The sequence below is a fragment of the Notechis scutatus genome, chromosome 4 (genome assembly GCF_049901735.1).
Source record: "Notechis scutatus isolate UNSWTSFEM ecotype Mainland chromosome 4, rNotScu1.2, whole genome shotgun sequence".
NCBI lineage: Eukaryota > Metazoa > Chordata > Lepidosauria > Squamata > Elapidae > Notechis > Notechis scutatus.
The window spans coordinates 18,387,621-18,404,376 of record NC_142012.1 but is presented as its reverse complement, the minus strand read 5'-3'; the positions used below and the strand labels follow the sequence as shown (position 1 = coordinate 18,404,376).

The window sequence follows — 16,756 nt, the reverse complement described above, 5'->3', positions numbered from 1 at the left end:
GCATCAACTGACACTACAAAGCAGCAACTTAAGTTTAATCAGTGTTCTGATTTCACTAATTGGTCCAGACATATAAGCAGCGTGTAGAATTCCCACATTATCGGAATGTGTTTTGGATAGTTTTAAGTCTACAGTATTTTTTATAAGCAGTTTAAAGTTCTGCCAAGTTGGATATTCATGATTTGCAAAAACTCTGGGAAGATCCCCACATAAACTAATTTACAAATAAAAGTCTTAAAACATATTAAGAATGCTTCTTACAATCTTAAGTTTTAATTTTGTGTTTCAAAGATTAGTCTGGTTTAGAAATTAAGCTTCTCTTGAATTGCATACCAATATGGTTATTACCATATCAAAAATTCAAAATTAATTCACAAACATACCGATATCTGTTCACATACTCTTTATGAACTAGTTCTCCATATATATTCCGATTGGTATTTATTCCAAATAGTTAATAATGAATTTAAGATTGGTCTGAATGGTATAAATATGCAATATGTGTATGTGTAAGTCCCAGGTTTGGGAGTTAATTATAAAGGTCAATTTGTAAGATTTTCAAACACTGGGAAAACAGTGAATTAAGATGGGGTCCCCAACCCCCAGCCGTGGTCTGATACCAGTCCGCGGCTTGGTACTGTTTTGCGGCCTGTTAGGAACTGGGCCATGCAAGAAGGCGAATTTTGTCTGCGCATGTGTGGGATCTAGATAGTGCGCAAAACCATCCCCTCCCCACCACTGCCACTGATCCATGGAAAAATGGTTTTCCCTGAAACTGCCCCCGCTGCAAAAAACTTTGGGGGCTGCTGAACTAAGAGACCGAAGCCTAAGATCTGGTGAATGGAATAGGAAGGCAATGACAAAATGCTGTGACTTGAATAAACACTGTGGTTCTTTATTTAGTTTTGAAATACTTGGTTTGCATTGATCCAGACACTGTCCTGTGTTTGCAGTGGCATGGAAAAGTTGTTGCTTCTTAAAAGAGGGAAAACTTTAAAAGTCCACTTTATAAAAAATATGTGCCTTTCGGGGTATTACAGCAGAACTAGTGCCTGGGAGACAAAATAAGACGGTACTTATAGATAGAAAAGAATATTGGTAACTTAGGACTCAACTGAACTGGAGGTGTTTACCATTGTGAGATGGGTAGCTACACAAAATAAATACATAAATAAATACATCTTTTCACATTTCTAAAGCCTGCAGAGAAGAAATGCATGTTTCAGAGCACCACAACACATATCACTTCAGCCTGCTATATAGAGGCCAAACCTAACTCCGGTTGCAATCAGATTTTCAAATTCTGGTAAATTTGAGGAGTAGCATGGTTATCACTTAGCATCACTGCAACCAAAATATCTTTTAAAGCATATAAAGTGATTCCATCCTAATGATGGAAAGGAAAGCAAGCAGAATCACATGCCTATATTGTACTCTTAACATTCAGCCAAACACAGATTTGTCTGCCCCAAACATTCTTATACTTTTTCACTCCTGTATTGGGTTTTTTCAGTTTAAAAGGCAAGCTTTCCAAAACAAATCTCATTGCTTGAGAATAGCTTAATTCCATTAAACAAAGTAGTAAAACAAAGGAAAAAAACTTCAGCAGATAAATATAAATTACAAGCAATGAGATTCGTGAGAAACTTTAAAAAAAACACCATTTGAAATATTGCCCTGCCTTTGTTATAAAATACATGGGGTTAACACACTTACTTCTACCACCATCCAGAATACCTTGCAAGTTAAACATTAAAGATCATTTCTGTTAAATGTACCATAAATGAAAGAACACTGTACACTCAAAATATAGGTTGTCCTCTAAAAGTTAACCTCTATTTCATTTCCCATTAGAAAGAGAAGAAAGAAAAAGAAAACCATTCAAGAAAGTACAAAATGCAGTGATTTATCGCCACCTCAAGGTATTTTGAGGCATCACACCTCCAAATCCCCCCTAAAATTATTGTCAAACATAGTCATTGGGCCACCCAATTAAAACTACCTACCACATTAAACATACATTTTTGGTAACTAGGAATCATTATGAATCCTTCCCCTATCAATGAGTTTTCAAAAAAATGCATCCATTCATAAGTGTGATTGAATCTAATTGCTTTATTTGATTGAGTGATTGATTGATTGATTTGGAACCTCTCTTTTCTGCACACAGCATACATAGTATTCCACCTTCTAATTTTTCCTATAACAGTAATTTTGTGAGGTTTGTTGGACTGACAGATTGACTGGTCCAAAGAATACCTATTGAGCTTTAATATCTGAGGTAAACTAGAACTTGGGCTTTGCCTATGCCAGTTCAAATCCGTAACTGACTCTTTTTACAACTAGAACAGTTCTAAATAGATTAAAAATACCTTGAAAGAGTAAATTAGTATTTTTTTTAAAGTAACTCAGAAGGTCTTTCTTCTTTTACTATGAAGCAGAGAGAGTATGGAACAGTTCTCTGCTAAATTTTGCCTTCTGCAAAAGGGGATTTTTGAGGGGAAGGGATGGGGCATTGGTTTAATCTTTCTCCTCCAAGTAGAAAATCTTTAAAATCACAGTGGAGAAAGCAAAAGAGATTATTACAAAGTGTGGTGGCAAAGAGGTATTTTATACTGAAAATAACTCTTCTGCATATGGTCAAAACAAGCCGATAGTCCTACAGTTTTAAAGTCAGCAGACCTTCCTACAATGATCAGATAGTGACTCCACATTGCGTAACCACAACAGAACCATCCCAGAAAATTTGCAAAAAGTCCTTTGTGTGAAGACAGAGATCAGCCAAACAGGCAGGAAAAAGTTGTCAAATTTCTGGAGAAATCTGTTTTTCCTTTTCTTTATTGCACCCTTAATTTTGCCATGCAAATGTAAAATCATGGGTGAAAACATTCTCTAGCTCAGGGATGTCAAACACAATTTCATTGAGGGCTGCATCAGGCTTGTGTTTGATCTCAGGGCCCAGGGGGGTGGGCGTAGCCAGGGTGGTATTTTATGCTCACTGGCAGAGGCATCGCAGGCCGGTCCTTCACTGTTTCCAGGGTGGCCCCGCAGGCCAGATCTAAAGGCACCACTGGCCGGATCCAGCCCATGGGCCACAGGCCTTGAGTTTGACACCCCTGCTCTAGAGCTTTAGATGAGAAACACATCAGGAAAATTAAACTACATAAATTCTCAGTTTATTCAGGACTGACAATTTTTATAAGAGTGAAGAATCTGAATTCCACATAATGATAAATTGTCCCGGACCCCCGCCCCCACCAAAAATAATTACTCTAAAATAATTTGGAAAGTCTGAAGAACCACATGTATCATATCCAGTTTACATATAGCCAAAAGTATTTTAAACAAAAGTCAAACATTAGCATGCCAAGAATCAATTAAGTGTGTTTAATTTATGAGTTTACTATGCAAATGAATTGAAATCTTCGATTGGAAATATATTTACTAAAGCGTTTGAAAAAAAATTAAGATATATGAGTAATTTTCAGCTTACAACTGTTGGTTTAACAATGGTTCAAAATTATAATGGTCTTGGAAAAAGTGTTTATAACTTTTGTCACTTATGACTGTCTCTCTCAGACACGTGATCACAATTTGGGTACTTCCCAACCGGCCCACATTTATGACTGGTTACAGCATCCTGAGCAAATATAGTTTCAATCTATAACCTTTCCAGTACCAATGTCAACTGGAGAAGCTGGATTCACTTAAACAACTACAATGATTCACTTAACAAATGCGGTAAAAAATAGTCATAAAATAAGGTCCAATTATGTATGGCTTGCTTTATGACTGCACCAGTTTACTATGGAAATTCTGGTCCAAATTGTGGTTGTAAGTCAAGGACCACCTGCTTGGCTTAACAGCCTATAGTTTTCTTTCCTTATTAGATTTCAGCAGTACAATCCAATACGTTTTCACTTGGAAATTTCCCACCGAGTTAATGAAGTCAACCTTTTAGTAAGTTTGCTTTGTTGTTGTGTTATTGCAGCCTAAGGAAAAATGGAAGATCTGAAAACTGCTAATATGCTCGTTTTAGAATTACCAAATTGCTATGTATATAAGTGTATGTTCTACCTACAGATACATAAGGGGGGAAAAAGCAATAATTACAAGCTTGATTTTTAATGTAAGGTGCCCTATTTAGTTATTTAATCTAATTCTAGGCTAAAGTCTTATGTTGAAGCACCGTAACTTTCATGGAGCTCAACTGAATGGGGAAAAAATGATTAAAACACAACAGCATGAAATTACTGTTGCTTAAACCTTCACTGCGGACTGTACTGAATGAAAGTTCAGGGAGGAACTTTCAGGGAGAAGAAAAATCAATGCATACCTAAAATTCATACAGTGAAGGTCTCTATAAGTCTAAAATCTTGAAATAGCAGCTTCACAAATACCAAAGGAGAGAATGGTCGGTCATATTGTCAAAAAAATCAAACTTAGAGGAGTTATTTATTCCTAGATAGTGCTCTTACAAGTGACAGCAAACTTATTGTGATTATTAATGTCTTAAAGAGTCTAGCAAGTTTTTTTTAACACAACACTGGTTGTGTTATATGCCAGACTGGTTACCTTATTTGAAAATAGCTTAGTAGCTAATGGCATAAGTGTAACAGTTATGTGTAAAAGGATGTCCCACTGAAAATGCCACATTCTATCAGGAATAGTAGCAGCAGAGCACATTACAATTACTTGAGTAAACATTACTAGTACAGTACATGAATAGGACAGCCCTGTGACTATATCAGCTATGGGAAAGAACGTAACTGATATAACAACCAAGCTGGTGACAGATACTCCTGGTTAATGTGTTCATTTAGGCCCTTGATAACAATGGTAAAACTATATGTGCCCCCTACTCAATTCTGCATATTTCTAAGTACAACATACAGGTAGTTCTTGTTTAGAAACCACAATTGTGACTTCAAATTAGCTGTCAAATGAAGTGGTTGCTCAATGAAACTGACTGTGCTTATGATCTCACTTCAGCTTTCCTTGATTTAACAGAGCTAAAACAAATAAAATAAAAAGATTTAAAAGGATGGACAGAGAAGGAAATTCTTCTAACTTCTTTCTCCAAAAGAAACAGCTCTCCCTGGAAAAACTTTCCCCAGGGGGAAAGACCCCTATCTATGGAAAACAATTATTTAAAACTTATCAAGATTAAGAGCCTTTCAATATGCAGTCTCAGCCAATGTATCATATCCATGCCATAGGCAACTGGTTTTTCCTCATTCTCCTCATTCTATATATTATTATATATTGAGACTATAACCCATCTTCCTTGCAGAAGAGAGCTCACTTTTCTTCCATTATTAAACCCAAGGCAACACAAACTAAGATTTCACATTCTCATGTCTATATAAATTGACCCAACGTATAGAAATGTAATATCTGGGTCATGGTATTACACATATGAAGACAGCCCTGAATCTCTGCTCTGTTCTAACTAGAAGTATATGTGCAGTGAGATGTATGGAGACATAAGGTATATTTTTGTGCCATATGGTACATAATACCAACACATCAAATCAATATGAATAAATTAAATATTAAGCAAAACCAACCTCCATGCTTCTTGTGTTAAAATGGCAGTCTTCATTCTTCACAACAATTTTACTTTACAGGGGATCCATTTGTGAAAATGAATTTTATTAATTTTGTTATTCTATACTTTTGTATTGCATTTGAACATTAAATTTTCAAGGAAAGTAAAGCACACAAATCTGGACTCGGCATCAAATATTATCAGGTAGCACCAATATTTGTATATAAAACATTTGATTTCAAAATCAGCAACCAAATCAAAACCTTGAATAATTTACCTGGTTGCTTAGAAGACTCCCAGCCTGAGGTTTTCTCAGCATATTGAGGTCCTTTGGGCTTGAATCCTGCTCCAGACTCAGCTGAAATAGTTCTACTGGCACCATTTTCTGGGTTTTCAGGCATGCTTCTTACTGCAGAAGCAGTACAAGTAGTAAATTGTGTGGGTTCCAAAGAATCGCTGTTTGAAGAAAAAAAATATTAGTTTAGCACAATCCCCAAACAAGCACAAGGATTCAATGGAAATTTTCTTTTATATAAATACAAAGAAAATTATTTTAATTTATTATCAGAAAGACTGCTCCTTCACTGTTTGTTCTCAATTTTGCAATACTGCAAATCTCATAGGACACCCTAATCCAGGGGTCTTCAAACTTGACAGCTTTAAGACTTGTGGACTTCAACTCCCAAAATTCCTCCTCCAGTCATGTTAGCTCAGGAATTGAATGGGAGTTGCAGTCCACAAGTCTTGCCAAGTTTGAAGACCCTTGCCCTAATCCATACTCTTTGCATGTCATCCATACTTGAACTGTTTCAGATAGCCGTATCGTTCATTGCAATTTATAAAGATCTTGTTTAAATTGCTTTTTATGACAGAGATAGTTGGTCCCTTTCCAATTTCCCAGAATTCTGAGCCTTCAGTTAATGCTAAGACATGCTCATGTGAAACACATTTGATTGATTTGTTTTTAATAATAAATATAGTGGCATTTTTCAAAGTCCAGAAGGATTCATTTTCACAGTGTATAAAACTGCTTTCTTCAAAACCATGAACAAAATTTCAGATGTAAGCACCCAAAGAAAGAGGAACTGCCTTTCACAATTCAACCCCAGACTAGAAAAGATGACTTAACAATCAACAATTAGATACGTACCCACAAGTTTAGAGTTAAGATTATGAATATAATTGTCTACCAGTCCATGTGTTCACATTATACTTTCTTTAAAATAAGGAAGGCTAAACCAAGCCTATAACATTTGAGGGCCTTCCTGTTCATTTATTCCACCTCAAAAAATGGTTCTGGTTATTAGTGCAGCAAGAATATATTTTACTGATTGCATTTAATATCCATCATTTATCTGATTAAAATTTTAATCCAGCAAATATGAAAGAGTTAACATGTCTTAAAGCAAGAAAATACTATGTGTATCATATACATAACTGGTAAGATTTACTGGTTTAGAGAAAGTGAGAATTGAAGCAATTGGCGGGGGGGAGTTTACATTTTGGGAAAGGACAAGTTTCTCTTGGATTTAGTTCTAAGTTTTCATACAGGTTAAGTCACTTTGGACATTCTATAATTTCACAATTAAAACATTGGTCTGATTTAGTAAATCTGCTTGAAAATATTCCAAAAGAAGTAACTGTAGGAAAGCATCCTCAAAGTATACATTACAATAATTACAGCGTTTGGCTTGCTCTTTTCTAAATACAGGTAGTCCTTGACTTACAACCACAATTGAGCCCAAAATTTCTGTTGTTAAGCGAGGCATTTGTTGAGTGAGTTTTGCCCCACTTTACGACTTTGTAAATGAATCACTGCAATTGATTAAGTTAGTAACCTGGTTGTTAAGTGGCTTCCCCACTTAACTTTGCTTGCCAGAAGGTCGCAAAAGGTGATCACTTGACCCTGGGACCCTACAACTGTCGTAACTATGAACCAGTTGCCGAGCATCTTTTGATCACATGATGGATGATGGGGAGGCTGCAAAGTCCGTAACTGTGAAAAGTGATCACAAGTCACTTTTTTTCGGCGCTGTTGTAACTTTGAGTGGTCACTAAATGAACTGCTGTAAGTTGAGGACTTCCGGTAGTAAAGCTATGTAGACTTTAAGGTTCTGCCTGTGGTTGATGGTGGCAGTTTTTAAAAAAGTATTAATAGAACAAAAGTTCCTATCGTCATGGAAGTCTTTTTATGTATCTTTCAAGATCCATATTACACGTGTATGATTTTTTTAAAAATAGCAAGGAAAGTCCTTTTCCCCTTTACATTGCTTTGGAAGTCCTGCTAAACAATGAAGATTGCATTAAGTCTATGGACTAACAAATATGAAAGCGGCTTCAAGCATGATTTTGCTGAAGAATATGGTTTATTTTATTTTATTGTCATTGCACCTCGTACAATGAAATCAAACACCATCTTCAGTGCACATCATGACCATGACCATGAAAATAAACACAAACACACACCCATCACCCTTCACACATTGAACCGAAAACCCCCGATACCGCACCAACACTGCACTATACAGCAGAATTCGAAAGAGCTACTGCCCTGGGGCAGAAGCTGTTTTTCAGCCTATTTGTCCTTGTTTTTATTGCCCTGTACCGTCTGCCAGATGGTAACAGTTCAACAAAGGGTGCCCAGGATGAGATGGATCTTTGAGAATGTTTTGAACTTTCTTAAGGCAGCGGGAGCTATAAAGCTCCTCCAAAGAGGGGAGAGGGCAACCAACAAAGTAACATAAAGACTGCTGCTGTCTCTTGGTCTCCTCTTGTTTAAATTTGTGTACTTTTTTCATGCTTACTCTCTCTGGGTTAAGATAAAACTGCTTTATCTTAACCCAGATATCGCAGGCATGAAACCTACTGAACAATACACAAATTCAATGAAATTATGACCAGACATTCAAGGTAGTCCTCGTCTTACGACCACCATTGAGCCCAAAACACTTCTGTTGTTGAAACAGTGAAGTGAGTTTTGTCCCATTTTATGATGTGCCTTGACACAGTTGTTAACTGAATCCCTGCAGTTGTTAAATTAGTAACATGGTTGTTAAGTGATTCTGGCTTTCCCATTGATTTGTTTGCCTTAATCTTGCCAGAGGCGATCACGTGACCCCAGGACTCTGAAACAGACATAAATATGAGTCAGTTGCCAAGGGTCAGAATTTCGATCACGTGACCATGGGAACGCTGCAATGGTTATAACTGTGAAAAAGAGTCACTTTTTTTCACTACCTGACACTGTTGTTACATCCTCTAACCCCCACTCCTTTAACCTCAAACTACTATTGACCTCACCCCATTCCTAAGAGGTCTGTAAGGGGACATGCCTAAGTGCACCATAAGTGTCCCTGTCCTACTGTCCCCATTTATTCATACCTATTTCCTGTATTCTTACTCATGTTTATACTTTTACCTATTATCTTGTAAGCAATTGACAAACCAAATAAATAAATAAAAATAAATAGACTTTGAACAGACACTAAACAAATGGTTGTAGGGTGAGAACTATCTGTATTGCCAAAAGCATTTAAACATGTGAATTTATACAGAAAGATACATGAAAAGTGGCATGACCCATGCTAGTACAGCTAAACTTAGAGGCATGTAACTAGAAACTGTGGGCATTTTAAAGGGAGGAAAGGCTGAGGTTTAGCTGAACAATTGGCCTCACATGAAACTTTTGATTTATGGCACACGCTATGCCTATTGAGGTTGGCAGGAGTCCTTCTGTCAACATTTGCAGTAGACCTCACACACCAATAATATTGGAACTAGTTTTGTAAGGCGTTCATTACCAAAACAGAGAACATTTTGAGTTCCTGTGGCTGCATTCCCTCCGGGTTTCCTTGCAGGGTTAATCTTCATATTGTGCTTAAGTAATTATGGAAATGTTATCAATATGCAACATGCTGATTTAAAAAAAATGCAGCTTGCTTTCTAGTATAATTCTATGCAATGGAGATTGATTAATGGATCATGGTGTAAGGGAAGAAAAGACTACAAGAATTGGGCATCTGTCAAGTTATCATATCCAGCAAAAAGATTGGTATCTTTTTGTTCACATGAGGGCAACTGGATATATTTTTCAAGTAAATCTATTTTCATCATCATGAAAGAGTTCAGAGGAAGGAAGGAAGGAAGGAAGGAAGGAAGGAAGGATATGGGAATGAGAGAAGGAATTAAGTTAGGAAGGAAAGGAAGGGAAGAGAGAAGGAAGGAAGGAAGGAAGGAAGAGAAGGAAGGAAGGAAGGGGAGGAAGGAAGGATATGGAATGAGAAGGATTATTAGGAAGGAAGGAAGGAAGGAAGGAAGGAAGGAAGGAAGGAGAAGAAGGGAAGGAAGGAAGGATATAGGAATGAGAGAAGGAAGGAAGTTGGGAAGGAAGGATATGAGAATGAGAAGGAAGGAAGTTAGGAGGGAAGGAGGGAAGGGCGGTAGGGAGGGAAGAAGGAAGGAAAGATATGGGAATGAGAGAAGGAAGGAAGTTAGGAAGGAAGGAGGATGGATATAGGAATGAGAGAAGGAAGTTAGGAAGGAGTGAGTGAGTGAGTAAGTAAGTAAGTTGTATTTCCTTCTGTATTTAAAATCCTTTGGAGCTCAACAAGATTTTCATTTAAATTCCTATCTGGAACTTCAAGACCTCCATCAACTGTTCAGAGTATATTAATTATTGTATTTTAATCTAATTTTGCTATCCATAACAGATGGACAATCTGTTAATTTATATAAGATCCAACTTTCAAAGCTTACAAAGCTATGCTAAATAACCAGCACACCCATATGCCTCTGCAATATGCTATCGCATTCTCTTTCACTCCTCCTACGCATAACACTTTTACATCTGGATAGCGAGGAAATGTATGATAAGTAAAGGAATGAACATCCATGCCATTCCAGCCCTTCCTATGAATTATTCAGATCAGTGGTGGGATTCCAAATTTTTTTTCGTACCGGTTCTATGAGAGCGTGCTTTGCGCACACAGCAATCAACAACCGCCCTCTGTCAAGTGTTAGTGAAGTGAGCTGTTTTTTAGCTCAGCTGAGGCACGGCAACCCGCTCTGCCAGGTGAATCAGCTGAACTAAAAAAATCAAGGAAATATAGGACAGGATAGGGCAGGCGGGGCCAGCCACAGTTAGTATTTGCTGGTTCTCTGAACTACTCAAAATTTCTGCTACTAGTACGCCAGAACTGGTGCAAACCAACTGAATACCACCTCTGATTCAGATCCACTATGGCGCTCATCAGTCAGAACAATGGCATTCTTCCCATTTTCCATATTACATCTTCCTTGGACAGCATGGGAAAAGACAAAAATGAAAACTCTCCAGTTAGCTACACCACATATAGGAAAAGGAATAAAGAGAGGCGGGGGCACATTAATTACTCTCTTGATAAGGATTCCTTCTTCTATTCATAAATTACCCATTTGAATCGAAACTGTAAAGCAGAAGTTCTTTGCTTTGAATGGCCAATTCCAAAAGTGTCCATAGACAAGACAAAATGTGTGTGGCCAAAAAAATTATTATTAATTTGAATTAATTTGAGGTCTCAGCCCACCTTGATACTTGGGGCTATGGTGTTCTTCATTTCTACAATGGTCTTCATTTCTTACAGTACCTAACTTTATTTATAGCAGAAACCTATGTGTGAACAAACTACCTGAATTTCAATAATATAGCACTTGTACCTGAAGTTATATGTGAAATCACTGTATTCATGGTTTCAGGATAAAGAAATTTGCTTTAAGTTATCAAAAAATCAAATTAGAACTAAGTGCAGCAGTCTGGCAATGGAATACTCAAAAACATCATTAATGACATTTAGTATATTTTAACTTAGTTACAGTGACTAATAAATTAGAGCAATAGAGACATGTAAGTCAAAGTTAATGAGATACATGAGAACTGAACCCTATCTTACCTATTTTTCCATTTGTTGTATCTCCCCCCAAGTAGACTTAAATTTATCAAGCAGATACAGTTTTCCAGATAATAATTGTTTAATTTTCCATTGTCCTAAAGTATAATCTTTGTTCTAAAGAACAGGTCTTTTAAAAGGGAACAAAGAGAGATTCTGTCACTTCCCAAGTCACTTTCTTTGTGCATCAAATTCAGGAAATAAGATCTAATGCAATGCAAGACCATATTGTTTTTTAGGGAAGAAAGACATTTTAAGATGGAGAAATTTAGATTGAACAGTAATTTAGATTCCAATTGTGAGATACTTAATAAGATAGATAGCTCTTCCCTCAAAACTATCAAAAGCTATTTGTCCATTTTCCGAAGAGAGTCAGACATCTGCTAGGGGTGTACAATCAAAGAAAGTGCCAACATTTCAGTAGGACCACCACTTTTGTTTTTTTATGTCATAATTCTTCTAGGTTAGGCCCTCTGCCAAGAAGAATTGGCTTCCCCATAAACAGTCTGGCCTGGAACTGGCCATGTTGCTGTATTTTTTCCAAGTGAATGTTCCCAAAATTAGAAGATTTCCAGAAATAAATAAGTTGACATAAAAACAAAATACTTAAAATGGAAAACTGATTCAATGACCTCTGCAAGCTAAAGACACACACAAAGCCATTACCAATATGATCTGCATGTTCTGATCAGTCTTCTCAAAATACTTCTACACAGGTAGTTTTAAAAGCTGGTGTCTAATACACCAGTATCTCGCATACTGTACCTACTAACCAGTATCTAGTATATATCTAATACAGGAGCGTCAAACTTGAATTCATTGAGGGTCGCATCAGGGTTGTGTTTGACCTTGGGGGTCAGCATAGGCGTGGCCATGCCGGGCATGGCCAGCTTGATATCACTTGTGTCAGGGGAGTCTATGGTGGCCTGAGCATTTTTCCAGCAAAAATGGGCTCCCGAGCTCTGTTGCCCCGCCCCCCAAGCTCTGTTTTTGCTGGCAGAGGGCAGCAGGAGGCCCTCGTAGCCAAAAGTGGAGCCTGGGAGGGCCTCAATGGCCCTCCTGAGCTCAGTTTTCACTGGCAGATGCATCGCAGGACAATCCTTTGCTGTTTCTAGGGTGGCCCCGTGGGCCAGATCTAAGGACCCTGTGGGCCGGATCTGGCCCGTGAGCCTTGAGTTTGACACCCCTAGTCTAGGATTCCTTTGGTTTTATAATTATTTTTAACCCATTTAACTTTCTCCCTTGATTCACTTGGCCGATTCAAGGTCAACTAGGTTCTCTTTTTATGGATGTTTATGGATGTTTCTCCCCCCACTTTATTTATACCAGAGCCACTCACTCATCAAGGCATCGTGCTGCCTCAAAACTGGACCGAAGAAAAAAAAAGTCAGGTTGTATAATGCATTGTGTAACTAGAAAATGTCCTAGAATCTCATATACTGGTATTTTTCTGTTAGCCTTATAAAAATACTCCAGGGACAGATTCCTTCTCTTTCTTAATAATAACTAGGAAATTGAACAAAATCCATCATCTGTATAGGCAGAGTGCTATGTTTCTTGCCCAATCTCTAGAACTAATGCACCATCATTTACAGAACACCCAGACTAAGATGATCATTTCTTAAATCTTAACAAAACACATAGAAATTTAAATATTTTAAGCATAGCACAACCCTACCTATGCTTAGGATAAATTTATAATCACAGGAAGGATGAAGTCAGTTTCTTTTGACAATGTCATAAGCCCATGATGGATGAGAATTTTAAATCAGATTCTAATATTCAATCTAAAAAGCATCTGAGTTACAAAAAAAACAACTTCATCTTCAACTGCTGATAGCAAAAAAAATAATTTCAACTTATTTTAGTTCTTTTATAGAACTCCAATTCTAATTGTTAAGAAACACTTCACTTAATATAATTCTGGGAGTGAGCAGGATGAAAAAGAAAAGTTGAAAGATATCCATGCCATTCTCTTACTCAATATTATAAGAAAATCACTGGTCCGGGAACCCTGATTTACCAAATGTGAGGCGATAATGATAGAAAAGATCATAAGATGTGACACTTTCATGAAGTGTCACTTCTAAACGGCCATTGATCAAAACTATCCAGATTTCTTCAATTTTAAGAGTTAATGTGGAATCAATATTTGAACTAAAAATTAAGGAATAGCTTCTCTTCAATACATCTAAAATTGTTATTTTTGAAAGTCTTACATTTTTAAAATATCCTCTGTTTTGCAATTTGTGGAATTTTAAACAAAGGAAACTATTCTTAAAATATAACCATCGTTTCACAATGTTTGCAGCTATGAGAAAAACATTTGGAAAAATTGTCTGCATATGGCAACATAAAAAATGCTTAGTGCCAGACTCACAAAAAACACAAAGAAGGAATTCTACAGAAGGGATTCGTATTTCTCTCCTTTTAAATAACTCTCCACTGTAAAATTGCAAAGATTAATGTTTAATATTGCTAAAGGCAACATTGTTCTAGCAGAATCTAAAGAAAAGGAAAGAACAGCTAGACATATGAAAAAATGGAAGTGGGGAAGATAAATAAGGCAAAATGACTCAAGATTGTTTTGCCTCCTGAGTTGATAAATGAATATGCAAAAGTCTGAAAATCCAAATCATTCAAAGCTCTTACATTTTTTCTCAGATACAGAGTATATTGGAAAAATAGCTTTCTAACATCATTCCAAACAATAAACATATTTCTTTTTTTTTTTTTTTTTGTATTAAATTAAAATTTATGAAGATGCTAGTAGGATCACACGTAGTCCTCAACTTACAATTGTTTGTTCAGCAATCATTTGAAATTATAATGGTGCTGAACGAGAGCAGCTATGACTGTTGCCCCAAGTTACAGCCCCTGTGGCACCCAGCAGTCACATGATCAAAATTTCAGCATTGGCAACATGCCCACCATTATCATTGCAGGGGTGCTGCAACTCCCTTACCTATCTCCATCTTCAGCTAGGTTGCTCTGTAACAGGGCTGTCAAACTCTCAGGTTGCGAGCCGGATGTGTCACATGCTGGCCATGCCCACGTTCGGTTTAGCAAAGAAGAAAAAGTCCCGATACATCACGTGGCACCACCATGACGACTTGAGTTTGACACTCCTGCTCTATAAGGTGGTACTTAGTCATACCACTGAGCCTAAACCCTAGTTCTGCCACTGCCAATCACAAATACCACCTTGCATTGTTGTCTAAGGCAGTGGCCCCCAATTTTTAGGGCACCAGAGATCTGGTCTATGGAGAGCGGTTTTTCTGTGGACCGGAGGGGGCACGGTTTCATGTGCTTCCTGCATTCCATGGATTGGGTTTTGCTTGTTTGTGCGGCCCATTTCTGGAATGCTGCGGACCAGTCCCGGTCCACAGGTTGAGGACACCTAGAGATCAGGGACTCCAGCTCTAAGGTACATGAGAATTGAGGAATGATGCAATTGTCCCACTGCTCAGTGCTCTTGAGGATCTGCCATGTACCATTTATTTTCCATTGTTTGTCTGCTGCTATGGAAAAGTGTCTACAACAGGGATGTCAAACTCAAGGCCTGCAGGCTGGATCTAGCCCATGGGATGCTTAGATCTGGCCTGCAGGGCAGCCCTGGAAACAGTGAAGGACTGGCCTGCAGTGCCTCTGCCAGCGAAAATGGAGATTGTGAGGGCTGCGGGAGGCCCTCCCAGGCTCCGTTTTTGCTGGAAGAGGGCTGCAGGATGTCAAGGTGGCCATGCCCACCCTGGCCATGCCCACCTCACGTCACCTCTCCCTCGCCCACTTGTCCCCTCCGAGGTCAAACACAAGCCTGATGTGGCCCTCAATGAAATTGAGTTTGACACCTCTGATCTACAACCTCTCCAAGGCAGCTCAGTCATGTCAGGTCTTCTTTCTTGGAACCTGTTTGTGCAGAATTTGTGCAAAGCTTCTGAAAATTTCAGAACAACTTGGTGCAATTTTGGAAGACTTTGGAAGTCTGATGCAACTTCAGAAAAGTTTTGAAAGCCTCCTGATAGTGGGGGAGTCTTGGGAGTCTGTCAAACCAGGGGTCCAAAGCCTTCCAAAGTATCACTCACCTTTTGGGGGACTTCAGAAACCCTACACAACTTGGGAAGCATTTAGAAATTGTATGTGAACTCTTGTGGAGTCTCTGAAGTCTTTCAAAGTTATGCTGGGTTTCTAAAGTGTTCCAAAGTTGTGCCAGGAGTTTGCAGGCTTCGGAAGCCTACACGAATAGGTTCCAGAAAAGAAAGCCTGATGAAACTGTGTGTTGTATCATTTTCTTGTTGATTTTTTATCATTGTGGATTGTGAGCCATCAGTAAGGTTTGGCAAAAGAAAGATGGCCAAAAATATTTTAAGAATGAAATGCAATGTGGAATTTCTGAAATTGAATAAGACTCCCTTCCCTTCCTCAGTCTTAATATTTGCCCATCCTCATGATTTGCTCCTGCTGCCTTCGTAATTCTAGGAGTTGAACTTCAAACATCTTAAAGCTGCAAAGGTCACAAGTAGAAAAGGTTTTTGATTCTAGTTTTCTATATCTTGCTATTGTTAAATATAGAGAGTAGCATTTTCATACATTATGAGGTTAACTCAAAGGTAACATGAACTCAGATTTGGGAAGGATCATACAGCAACAGCAATTGCAGACTTATATACCACTTTACAGCCCTCTGTAAGCAGTTTACAGAGTCAGCATATTGCCCCCAACTTGGGTTACAAAGGTTTATGCTGAGGAAGGAAGGAAGGAAGAAAGGAAGGAAGGAAAGAAAAGGAAGGAAGGAAGGAAGGAAGGAAAGAAAGACAGAAAGTACAAAAAGTGACTTTTCACTGATTATGGAGAAGGTTTTTAAAATCTTCACAAAATAAGCTTTTATGTGTTCACATTTGGCTAATCTGAATAATATGTACTTATGAAGCATTTTAACAGTGAAATCATCCAAGCGTCCCAAAGGAACTAGTTTATTAGACACAATAAATGAGCGAGCTGCATCTAAATCATCAAAACCTCTGCTTTGTTGGTTAAAATAAAACTTGCCAGAAAAGCTGGTTCTCATGTTATCATAGCTGTGGTCAGAAAATATGACACAAAGCAAAATGCACCACCCCACCAGGAATCGTGAAGTGTTTTACAGAGTAGGTGGCAAATGTGTGAATAATCTTTTATTTGCTGTCCCATTTCCCAACTATTGCAGTCAGACTAAGTCAGTAAATACCAGGGGAATAGAAGAAAAAAAGCCTCTCTGTTCTAATAATACTTCTTTAGAACATGT

The 16,756-nt window shown here is 37.9% G+C and overlaps 1 protein-coding gene across 1 annotated transcript in view; it reads right to left on the bottom strand.

The window, feature by feature from the left end:
* The window catches only part of PDLIM5 (PDZ and LIM domain 5), a 125,608-nt gene that overhangs the window by 13,353 nt on the left and 95,499 nt on the right, over positions 1-16,756 (bottom strand). The window contains exon 8 of the mRNA XM_087962874.1: positions 5,829-6,007. Coding sequence (XP_087819000.1) covers positions 5,829-6,007 — 179 coding nt within the window. The remainder of the gene's footprint in view (positions 1-5,828; positions 6,008-16,756) is intronic.